General features: G+C 41.6%; 1 protein-coding gene across 4 annotated transcripts in view; it reads left to right on the top strand.

Moving 5' to 3' along the window:
- The window catches only part of LOC120240827 (aminopeptidase O (putative)), a 343,553-nt gene that overhangs the window by 261,143 nt on the left and 69,998 nt on the right, over positions 1 to 12,412 (top strand). For all 4 annotated transcript variants that reach the window (XM_039245665.1, XM_039245663.1, XM_039245664.1 and 1 more), the window contains exons 12-13: positions 6,561 to 6,623; positions 7,029 to 7,103. In XM_039245665.1, the coding sequence (XP_039101596.1) occupies positions 6,561 to 6,623; positions 7,029 to 7,103 (138 nt within the window). The remainder of the gene's footprint in view (positions 1 to 6,560; positions 6,624 to 7,028; positions 7,104 to 12,412) is intronic.

Genomic DNA, 12,412 nt, shown 5'->3' with positions numbered 1-12,412 from the left:
GGAGTCACAGACTGAAACAGGCTCCAGGCTCTGAGCTGGCTGTCAGCACAGAGCCTGATGCGGGGCTCGAACCAACGAACCGCGAGATCATGACCTAAGTGAAGGTCGGACGCTTAACCGACTAAGCCACCCAGGAGCCCCTATTACAGTGTGTTTTATCAGTTCATTAATTGAAAGACATTTGGGCTTTTTTCCAAGGTTTTGGCTATTACAAATTAAGCTGCTGTGAACATTTGTGTATAAGTCTACATATGGACAATACTATGTTTTTTTGCTGTTATATACCCAGGAATAGAATGGCTAGATTGTATGGNCAGACTGAAACAGGCTCCAGGCTCTGAGCTGGCTGTCAGCACAGAGCCCGACGCAGGGCTCGAACCCACGAACCGCGAGATCATGACCTAAGCGATAGTCAGACGCTTAACCGACTAAGCCACCCAGGTGCCCCAGTACTTTTTGTGTCTTAAGGTCTCTTCTCTCCAGCTTCTAGTGATGTTGTGTTCTTAGTCCTAACAGTCTAGAATTTGATAAACAAAAACTGCTCCTCTTGTTAGCACATCACATATGTTGCTTGATCTTCACAACTCTCTAAGAAAGGAGGCTTAGACCTCACACGACTGATACATGGCAGAGCCTGGATTCAATCCCGGCAGACCGTCTGTGTGCTCCTTCTGCCATGCCGTGTCACTGCTTGATCACATGGGTGTCCAGAGGTCAATCTAGTGTTTGTTATGTGGCCCTCAGTATGTTTATTAAGTGACTAACCTATCCATATGTTCAGTTTACAATCTTCTTGTGGAGGTCAAAGCCTATTTCCTCTGGTTTTGATATCAAAAAAGATAAAATACTTGGTTGGCTAACATTTTTATAGTAGTTCAGTGTGATGTTTGTACAGCATTTTATTTACTTTTGTTTAGATTTTAATAGTTCTTTTCCTTGAATTATAAGTAGAATCATAGAATCATACATTCTTACCTTCTGTGCTTCACTTCTAAGTGTTTTTAATGGAGAGAATTATTAGAACCATCATATTTTTTTTCCAGACTCCTTCCTCTTCCAGAAAAGAAAATTAAAGAAAGAAAAAATAAAGCCAGAATATTTTATTTTTTCATACTCCTCCTTGCCCAAAATGGAGTTAAGACAGCTTCCAGAGCAAAATACAGCATGATAAAAATAAAATATTTTTAATTTAAAAAATTTTAAAATATTAAAAATGAAGCAATGTGAAAATAATGGCAGGAAAATAAGATGGGGCCAGGAACTAAATTAGCATACAATATGCACTCCCTGAAGTTCCTATGCTTGGTTTAATGTAAGGTCACAGAATTTTCTAGAAGAGGGAAAAGGGATCAATTTGCAGTGTTCATGAGGTAAAACAAACCAGGTGCCTCAGTCCAGCTATTCCTGATGTTGATACCAGGGAGAAGTTTTTCCTGTGGGTCCTCTCAGAAAATTACTCTTTAATGTAATAAACAATCCTCTGAAACCATTCTTACGGTAAACATTGTGATGGATTTTATGGGGCTGTTTCTTATAATGCGCCTCAATAAAGGTTGATGGCTTCTTACCAGAACATAATGCGATAAAAGGAATTTCACAGAGCACCAGTAAGACGTAGTCCTGCGCCAGCTGTATGGTGGTCTGCTCTAATCCAAAAGGATCTTAGAGTACCTAGGGTAGGGGTTTGTGCAATCAGAAAAATCTGTAAACCTTCTGACAATTGATGTGTGTGTGGGAAGCGGGTAGGGGACTGTGCACGATTGTAGGGGTATTTTTTTTTTCCTAGGGAGCCAAAAGCTAATAGCTAATGCCTCATCAGATTCTCAGAGCAGATCTACAAATGCAAGAGCTGAGCATGTTCCCTCAGGCAAGTTCTGTAAAAGTTTCTGAGTAACAGTACAGGGTTATGACGGCAGAGAGGAAGAGATTCTCTGAGCAAGTTCACTGCAGAACAAATGTGGGAAGGATTTCCTTTTTTGAAAACCATGCTTTATAAGGATTCCACTAAGAAGTCCATTGGGCAGGGCCAAAATCCTCTTGAGAGAGAAGAATTGGGCATTCATCCTAACACAGACATAAAACGGGCAATAATAGAAATTATAGCTTTTGTAAAATCAAACAAAAGACATCAAAAAGGGTTAGAGCAAAGTTTAAAAACATAGACATTTGAGAACTTTGACCCCAATCAGGATTACTTCGTTGTTATTATTTGCAACTTAAACTAGCCTTGATTTTATTTTCAGTTTTGTGTAGATGCTTACTTTTTCATTTATCCTCAATATATGTTGACTACAGAGCCCTTCTGAAACCAGCAAAAGCTTTTGGACCCCTCTATGTTGTTTGGTATTAAAAGGTCTTTTGACTTCTTACAGTGGATAGTTTTTCCTCTACTGTGCCCAAGGGAGTGTAATTTGCCATCTGAGGCTGTTTGGACTAATTAAAGGGCTCCCCTTGTCTGCCCTTTTCGGCCTTCTAGGTGACTAGGAAGGCATGCTGCTGCTTCTCATTCCTCTGGACTGTAGCTCATCATGAAACAGAAGCACATATCCATCCTAACAACGTGAAATTGATATCACTACATATTCCAGTGAAAGGAGTCATTTCCTCTTAACCAATAAAAAAAAAGAGAGAGAGAGAACAGAAAAAGGTTTTCTCTCCAAAAGTAGTCTCCAGCCACTAGATTAAGTAATGCTTTTATTCTAAAGCAATGGCATTTTCCTCAGCCTCTGAAATTGTCTTCGGCTATTATAAACTGCATTCACAAAGTTTCTTAGAACAACTTCCTTTCAAACCTTGCATCTCTACTAGATGAAACATTTTTCAAAACAGAATTCAAATATGTAACATCTGTTTTTAGAAGAAAACTTTAAAGTGTTTTCACCACTTTCTTAAAGATAGTTATTAGACTATCCATCCCTGACTACAAAATTCCAATTTTAAAAAAGTAATCTTCTTCCAGTTTCTCCACACCCTGCCTTGGTCAGGGTCAGCCCGTGAAGGAAGGAAGATTTAGGTGGGCAAGAGGAGAAATGTGTTGAGGTTATATATTAAACACGATAAAAAAGAATTACAATTTTTCTGGTAATATTGTTCCAATAATTTTGAAATATGTTACTGTTTTACTCTAGATTAAATTCAGCTCCTAGCACCAATTTGGAATACAATTTTTGTGATTAATATTAGGGAATTAGGAATCTTTCTTTCTCATTTCTATTTTTATTTCTGTTTTTCTGTTTTTTAAGTCATTTTAGAAGTACCCTGGCAATGAATTGATGTCCCATTGTCTTTCTCTTTAAAAAATGCACAACTTTGTGCTATTTACAAAACAAGTACTTTAGTGGAAAAACAAAACAGGGGTTAATTAGAAAGATCTTCATCTTGAGACTCTTCCCCTTGAAATTTCATATGCGATTCATTCAGTCATTTGTTCCTATGTCTTCCATTCACTTACTTAACATATTTATTTTGCATCTACTATGTGCCAGCAGTGTTTTTGTTGATTGGACAAAAGTCAACAACAAAAGAGACAGTATTTCTTTCTTCCTGGACTTTATTTTTTTTTCTTCCTGGACTTTAAAGACCAGTTAGGGAGACAGACATTCAACAAATCAATTTAAAAAATAGCTCTAATGGAACGTATAACACAGAGCAAACCCTAATGTATACCATGGGCTTTAGTTAATAATGATGGATCAAATATTGGTTCATGAATTGTAACAAACGCAGCACAGTAATGCAAGATGCTAGTAACAGAGAAAACTGTGTGTTATGTTGGCATATGGGAACTCTGCTTTCTGCATAAATTTTTCTGTTAACTGCTCTAAAAAATAAAGTCTCTTAATTAAAAATTTAAAAATTTTAAAAGCTCTAAAAGATAAGCAATTAAAAGAAATAAACAGGATGCTATTGGAATAGTTGGGGGTGTGTGTGACATAATTTGGACTGGGGAATAAGGAAAGACCTTTCTGGAGTTGTTGTTTAAGGCCAGAACTAGAGAATAAGTAGGAGTCAGCCAAGCAGAGAGGGAAAAGAAATACATTCTTGGTAAAGCAAAGTGATATCATTTGAACTACCTTTGGAAATATTATTCTGGCTTTTCAGTGGAGGATGGATTATGGGTGTGGGTGTGAGGGTGCATGAGTACAAAGGAGGCAAGTTAGGAGGAACTTAGAACAGACCATAGCTTTTGTACCTTCTCAAAGTAGTAGTAGAGCAGACTGACAGGATTCTTTCCTTTGCTCAGCTAATGCCGGAAGCCACTAGGTTCTCCATGAGCCACAGACTAGGAAGAAAGGAGACTGTTAACTGGTAGCAAGACTGAGTTCCCAAGTATCCAACTCTAAGATCTTTCCAGCAGCTCAGTGGAATTTTTAGAATGAGAAACAATCGTGTGTGTGTGTGTGTGTGTGTGTGTATTTGAGATTACAATCAGATGAGAATTATAAGAGCAAACAAGCCTTCAAGTACTAACTATCCAGCTGTAATAACAGATTTTCATAGAAATCTGTATAGGATTTAATTTTCAATAGTTATCCATTCCTGCTACTGGAATGTCAGAATTTATTTTGGTTTTTGTTTCTTTTAAGGCTACATGTCAAAAGATTGTTGATAAGTCAACAAAAGGGATACTTAAGGAAAGTCCACTTAGGCAGGATGCTGTTTTAATACATCAATGTTGAACGACTTGTATCAGAGTTCTTAGGGATAGTGAATTCCCAAGGAAAACAATTTTAGTGAATAAGGGGAAGTGTCTACTAGTAATAGATTTCTATTGATTCTGGAACTGTAATTAGTAGCATGGAAGCTCAAATAGTTCAAGGTTTTATTTCCATTTAAAATTAAGCAGCTCTGCACGTACATAATCTACTTCATCATTTGTAACTTTTACCTGCCTGTGAGTATGTGCACTGGAGATTTGCATGACATTCACTACTTTTATGCATTTCTTTTACAGTGAAAAATTGTATATGATAGTTGTACATTATATAAGAAGATTCAATACCACTTTGAAAAATCTTTACCAAACGAGCATGCATTTCATAGCACTTAGCTAATAATGATACAAAATGGCTAATATGCCTATCTAGCTCTAGAGTGATTTTTTTTCTTTGTATTCCTGGAAGCACAAACACTTAAGTCAAGAATCCCCCATTTGAGCAGACCTGTTGTTTATTTTAGGACATATAAGTGCATCATCAGTGTAATTTTAAGTAGTCCAGTTATGAATATGGGATGAAGGGATAAAATAAAGTTTTCCACTCTGATGTCTCCATTAAGAAGCTCCTCTTTGTGTAAAATACTCCGTGGCAAAGTTGCTTCTATTTAAAGTAGTGAGTTTGATCTTGGCTTTGATCTAAAGCTTTTGATCTTGAAAGAAGGATGGAGTAGCAGTAAAGAGAGGGCAAGACAGATTTTCTTTAAAGAAATGCGATAAAGTTAAAGGGATGGTCAAGATCAACAAACAGAAGTGCTACCCGACTCTTCTTCCCAAGCGCTCACCCCCATTCTGGTTCAGCCAATTTCTGATGCGGATGGGAAGAAAGTCTTTTGGGGGCCGGCGGAAAAACTTGGAGCATCGGAGACTTTTACAAACTAAGGGGATACTATCCCCCTAATAAGTAAGACAGAGTACCCGCTTTTATATTCTCCCCCAGTCGCTGGGGCGCGGGAGGGGGTGGGGGTCCACGGGCAGGGCGCGTGCGGCGCGCGCTGCACTTAACCGGAGCTTGTCGGCTCCGTCGAAGCGCGGGCGGTGCGCAGGGCTCGCTTTTTACCCGCTCCCGGCTTCTCCCGGGGGAGGTCACCTGCCACAGCCGCGGAGTCCGGAGGGACCACTGAAAAACGTCTACTTAATGGCGTCTAATCCATTCCTGGAAAAAAAAGTCCACTAGGAAAGTTCCTTTCTGCGCCGCGAAGGCCATCTGGACACTTAGGTTTCTGACCAGAGAAGCGAGTTGGCCTGGCCGCGGGGGAGGGGGCACTTCTCAAGCTAAGCCCTTTCGCCTGCGGCCGGGCAGCGCTCCGGCTCGCTCCGCGGCGGAGAAACCCTTTCGCGGGTCCCTATGGGCCCGCGGGGATCGGGGCTGGAAAGGTAAGGCGTGCATGCCCGGGGCGGTCCGTGCGTGGGAGGACGCGGGAACGCGGGCGCGGGCGTGACTCGGGGAGAAGAAGAAAGACGTTCGCAAAGAGAACAATAAAATACGGGCGCGCCGGCGGGGGCGGGGGCGGGGGCGACCTGCGGGGAGGACGGCTCGGCCGCCTATACCTTTAAGGCAGGCCCCGCCTCCGCCCCAGCGCCCGCCCTCCGCCCGCGCCGCCGCCCGGGCCCCGCGCCGCCCGCCGCCCGCGCTGCGCCTTAGGTGTTGCGGGCCCCGCGCGCCCGCTGCTCTTCCGCAGGCTGGCCGCGCGGCGGGCGCTGGGCGAGGGCGGAGGGGCCCCGACTCCCACCCTCACCTTCCGCGGTCGAGGTAGTGGGTCCGCGCGCCGAGTTGGTGGGGCGCGGGGGAGGGAGGCTGGGGCGGCTCCCGGGGTAAACTTGACTCTGTCCCCTTCCCCCGCAGCCGCTGCAGAGGGAACGCCAGGCCGGGGCGGAGTGCGGGCTCGCGCGGCAAGTGAGCGCCGAGGTGAGTGCAGGCGGCGCGCCCTCCGCGCTTCCCTCCCTGGGGCGGTGAGTCCGGCGCCGCATCCGCGCCACGGAGTCCCCCGCGGCGCGACGCGCGACAGCGGTGGGTAAGATGGCCCCGTTCAGGGGCTCCGGCGCGCACCGGCGCGGGGGCGGGTAACCGGGCCCGTGACCGGAGGGAGCGGCCCGGTCGAAGGTCACGGCCTCGGCGCGTCGCCCCCCCGCGCGCCTCCTGGGTCCCCAGCGCCGAGGCCGCCCGGCGGGCCCGGAAGGTGCCTGTGGCTTCCCCAGGTGAAGCGCAGGAAGGCTGCGTCGCGAGGCCGTCGGTCGTTTTCTTTTTCACGCTGAGGAAAGGCCCTCACTACCCGTCGTCCTGTTTAAATGCTCTGTGGTTTTTGAACTTCAGGTCGAGAAATGGATTCGAATGAACCGGAGACCCCGAAAACGGAAGCGAAGAGAGACCGAAGAAGTGTTTGAAAAGGTAGGGTCCCCGAGAGAGAGCGCCGGGTGGAGTTCTTGAGAAATCTCCCTGTCTGCCCCAGAGGACTTGGTCACAACAATAGAGTAGCATTTTTTTTTTTAAGTTTTAATTAAATTTACAGTAAGCCGTTAGTTAACGCAGATGGTTTATACAGAAAAATTGGTTGATAATGCTAATGATGATTATGGACGTATTATGTTGTCCGGAAGAGGATGACCCCGGATGGAGATATGTTTCGTGTCCATTAAACAGAGCAATAGGACATAAGCGGGTTCCATTATTATATTAGACCAGTAGTAGTTATTATGGCAGTTGTTAAGGTACCTCTAGAAGGGGGGTGTGTTGTGAGTAAATTGCCCACAATATCGGGTTTCTCTGTTCAGCTGTGATAGATACAGTAGCACACTCATTTAGCCTTTGAACTTTGGAGTAATCTTAAAAATGAAGGGAGACGATGAAAGAAGTGGATTTCTTTTGAAACACTAGGAGGGATTTTATTTACTGTAAAGCACATGAAAAATTTGTTTTTCTGAATTTAGAATTTCAGTATGTTACTTTGCAGAAGTTTGGACTGCCTATTTTCTTCTGAAATTATATTAAATTAAAACTTGATTTGTCATTGTAATAAATATTGTCAAATAAGGTAAGTAATCTGTTGTTTTCTAAGTGACTTTTATTGAAAGCTCTTAAAAGTGAATAATGTTTTTACAAATGTTATAACAGATACAATTTTTGTTGCGTCTACTTAATTACTGTACTGTTTTTTGATTCTTGATAGCACGAAGGGATTAAAATAGATGTGTGTTGTTTTTCTGCTGCTAGAATGTATGATGAATCACTCCTGATTCTGAAGCCAAATTCTTGCTGATAGCATTGCTGCCAACTTCTGTGATGTGTTGCCTTAGTATGGGCATTGCAGCGTCCGAGAATGTGCACAAAGCACATCATAATGAAGGTGATCCCAGAGTTTCAGAGTGCATGTAAGGATACCAAGGCCCGCTTCTAAGAGAATTGGGGAAAGAACTGGCCTAGGATCCTGGTCATTTGTAGGGAGACATAAAGTGTGTGAAAAGTGGCACTCCAGCCCTTAATCTTCTTATACAGGATCATATCTGTCAGTTCAGTTAAACAGTAATAGAAAAAGGGGTCATTTTGAAGAGACTTGAATTTTCTGACCATTCCTTGCCATGCTGTGGTAGGTTGTGTTTGTTTAACTTTCACGCTCTAGATGTTTTATAAAATGTTTGTGAGGTGATGAACGTGATCATAACATGTCCAAAGAAGGGAAAAGTTTTATGGCTTGCTTAGTATTCCAAAAAAAATTTCTAGCTCTTATTTTTTTAAGCCAAAAATAAGATTACCCAAATGGACAGTATGCCATGCATTAATGAAGAGAAGCTGTTACCTTTGTGGGTTACTAGGTACCGTTACTCACTCTCCCAAACCTGAATTTGAAGTATTGTCGGACACCGATGATCTGACTATTGCCTTCGGAGAATGAGAAGGGGGTGCTGAGGATTTCACCTACCAAGAAAATGGGGTTCTCTGTTGAACCTTTTCAGCTCCATAGAGGCTGTGAATTAGAGCTTTTGGTCAGGGTGCACATTTGACTTTTCTTAGAAAATGTGGGCAGCAGTTTTAAAGAGGATACGAAAATCAAGTAGGTTGGGACCAACACACTGAACTTCCTTTCAAGGAATGAAGCTGAAAGCTGAAGCTTTGAGAGAGGAGGTGGAGGGGCCAGAAGATGGGAGATTTCAGAGTTAGATTAGAGAATATTAATTATCAGTGTGTTCAGTCTTTTTTCCTGGCTCTGCACAGCAGCCAGGCCCTGCCCACTGTTTTGCCCGTGTTACAGCCAGGAGAGGGTTTGGAGCTTGCTGAGGCAAAGGCTGCGATATTTTCAAGGGCAAGGTGAAAGGGAGTGCAATCAGTGACCAAGGGCATCAGAGCAAGTTCTGAAAGGCACAGAGGCCACCCCGTAGCTGGAAGCTGGGGTGCCGTCCCCTGATTGCCTTGAGTGTCTATTCCGAAGTACAGATCAAATTCTGTGTGGTAATGAGTATTTAAACCAAGGTCATGTGTTAACCTTTTGCTAGGATTTGAACCTGTTAGTAGGCATCTCAGTAGCTAACTCGCTGGTGAGTTTAGTATGAGCTATTAAAGTCTGCCATGCCGCAAGTAGAGGCACGTTAGCCAGTTTCTCCTTTTTCATGCATGCACTATGTCTACAACATTCAAATAAAACTATGGTATTTTCAGCTTTTATTCATTTTATATTACTGTAAAATATGAAAATGAGTGTTAGTCATTTCTGGTAGGCATAATTTTCAGTCTGCCCATTGCTTTTATTTGCCTGCTTTGTTTTCTTTGCCCTGTTTCTCCCCCACATTGCCCTTCCTCCGTCCCCCAAGTCTGTATTTACATCTTTCAGGCTCACGTGGGATTCAGCCCAGATCTGACTGAACTTGGTTAACAAGTCAGTGTTTTACTATGCTATGGTCGGAACGTTTCTCCTGCAGTATTTACTGACTTGTGGAGAGCAGAGTCTCCTGACCTGCCCGCGGAAGGAAAACCAAGCAGCAGTGCAAGGCCACAGTCTGGAAGCGGGCAGCAGGCGAGGAATTATAGGTGGCGAATGTAATCTTACAGGAGGTATTTGTTTTCTCCCATAAAGAAAATCACGAAGGTGCTAAGTGGTAGCCACAGCCTGATCTAGGAGTTGAGTTTTTCAGTGAACTCAGAAGGGGAAGCAAAACAAACTTACCCTGTTCTCAGCTGTGGGTTAAAATAACGAATAATGAAATAAAGTAAACTGGGTGAGCGAGAGGTACCACCCAGAGAAGTGATTTTAAATGCTCTCCTGGCCTTTCCCGGCTGTTCTCCTTCCTGTTCAAGTCCTTCCCTCCCACCCAGCCACCAGGTAGCTGTGCCGAGTCCCGGTGCTGTTTTACAGGGTTCCTTTCTCATCTTCCTGAAGCTCCAGCGTGCCGTCCTAATGCATCTTCTGCCTTCCCTGACATTTACTTTCATTTTATTTTCTCTTCATACTTTAGCCCTCTTTCCACTTGGTGCAGCTCAATTCCTTTATACTGTTCTCTGTCTCCTTCATTTTAAATTACAGAACTCACCTCTCTTTTGCTTCTGGTCCTCAGGTGTTTTCTCCTTACATTCTGATGTTCTTCCTTTTTTGTTATTTCAAGTTCCTTTTATTTAGTTTGAATAATTTGTGCAGCAGACAAGGAGAACAGGAACAACTACACAAAGAACAATTAGGGTGAAAGGCTCATTTCTGCAAGAGGCAATGAAACAATGGTGGTTGCAAAAGCAAGTTGTATGCTGTGTATTTTTTAAAATAATGTTAATAGAATTTGCTAAATGGCTATTGGTTTTGGAAAAGGGACATTTTTTTCCGTGCTTTTACTATTAACTGATTCAAAGATAAATGCAAATTATCCATCACATTCAAAGATTAAGGAAAAATATAATACTTTTATAAATATATGTGAAATATAAAGTTTTTAAATAGTTTTTTTTATTTGAAGGGTTAGTAATACTATCCTATAGAATAAATAGTATATTGAGGAAAATTTGTGAATGATGTATGATTTCTTTAGAAGAAGAAAATTCCAATTTTCAGATTGAAAAGCACCTGAAATCCTGTTTCATACATACTCTGATAAGGTACAGAGAATAAATTTTACGATACTCATTTCTGGTCATCAAGAAGTATATATGATGATGTCGTAGGTATTCATTGGCAAGTTTTTAAAACATTAAAAATTCAGTAATACTAAGGTTGGCTATTATTATTAACAACCTGTCTTTTATGTGTGTTAGTTTGTTTCCAAGCTGGCTGTCTTGGCAAGGCTGAGTGTCTGGCCTGTGTTACGAGTAGTCATAAGGAACACTAGGTGCAAATGGTCTCTAACAAAAGCACCCTTTAAGGTTACCTTAATTGTTCTTTCCTGCCAGGACCCAAAAAAACAATACTCTAGAGCATAAGGTTATTAAAAACGTGGTGAAATTTTCCTTAAAATATCGAGTGAAACATAAAGTCTAGAAAGATGGTTGTGAAAATATGGATTTTATAGTATTTAGTGACCATCTCAGAGACTTTGAGAAAAGAAAATGCTGACACTATTTTCTTTGTGATAATATGCTCCCTAGATTCTAGAGGATTTTCCCTCACTTTTATTTCATTTGTTCTTTCCATACATTTGATTCTGAACTGCAGTGATAATCTTGGTATGAATAATAATTTACAGATTAAAAAATGTGTATAAACCCATTTTGGTTTATGCATTTTGACACATTTATTGCTCTTTTTAAAATTTTGTACGTTCTAAGAAAATTACAATTATTACAATTGTATTTTTTTATTTTAATTGCTTTTATTACAATTTTTATTTTAATTGCTTTTATTACAATTATAATATTGAAATATTCAACATGTTAAAGGTAGGTACAAATTTTAAACTATTTAACAAAGTGCTTTACTGCTCTTTGTCTTTTGTGACAGCGGTCTGTTTTATATTAAGTTTATGATTTCTGGAAAACTATTTAAGGCTAATAAAAATTATCTGGCTCTTTCTTGGACATGTAACAGCAGACGGTGACCATGTTAGGCTTAACTCTGGAGCAATCAGGATACAAAGCTTGACAAAATGGCACAAGATGAATTTAGAGAGTGCTGAACCCAGGGCCCCTTCACTTCACAGGAGCTACCCCACATTTAGCAAAATGGTAGGCCACAGGCAGCCCTCTTATGCAACTGAGGCAGGATTGGTGTTGAGTGGTTTCCCAGGCATTGATGCCCTTGCCTCTTTTCGAAAATGTTCTTGCCCTGTGAGAATTCATAACTAGTCTACATTTATATAGCTGTAATCTCTTACAATAGCTTCATTGATACTTGATCTCCATAGAAAAGCTTTATGGGTTCTAATGAGTCACTGCTCTTGAGGCACCAGCCGCCCTCCCTATCTGTGAGTGGCTTTGTGTCCTGTGTTGTACTGATTGTGCCTTTGGATGACAACTTACTTGAGTGATGGGGAGAGGCAGGGTAATTTATTAAAAGTCATTACAAAGAAACCAAACAAAAAGAGTAATTACAGCTGTTAATATGCAATTCGTTATTTTATTGCTGCAATATTTAGAACTGGCCCTTATTTGTGGGTCTCCTTTTTTTCCTTGTAAATTTCTAGCAAATACAGAATTTATTAAATTCTTTATACCTGGGTCTCAAGTTAAGATTAGGTTTTACAAGACCTTAGCTTTTTCTGCCCCCCCCCCCCCTTTTTAAGCCAGAC

This window comes from Hyaena hyaena, unplaced genomic scaffold (genome assembly GCF_003009895.1).
Source record: "Hyaena hyaena isolate Hyena2069 unplaced genomic scaffold, ASM300989v1 scaffold_269, whole genome shotgun sequence".
Classification (NCBI taxonomy): domain Eukaryota; kingdom Metazoa; phylum Chordata; class Mammalia; order Carnivora; family Hyaenidae; genus Hyaena; species Hyaena hyaena.
This window is presented reverse-complemented; position numbering and strand designations above follow the sequence as displayed.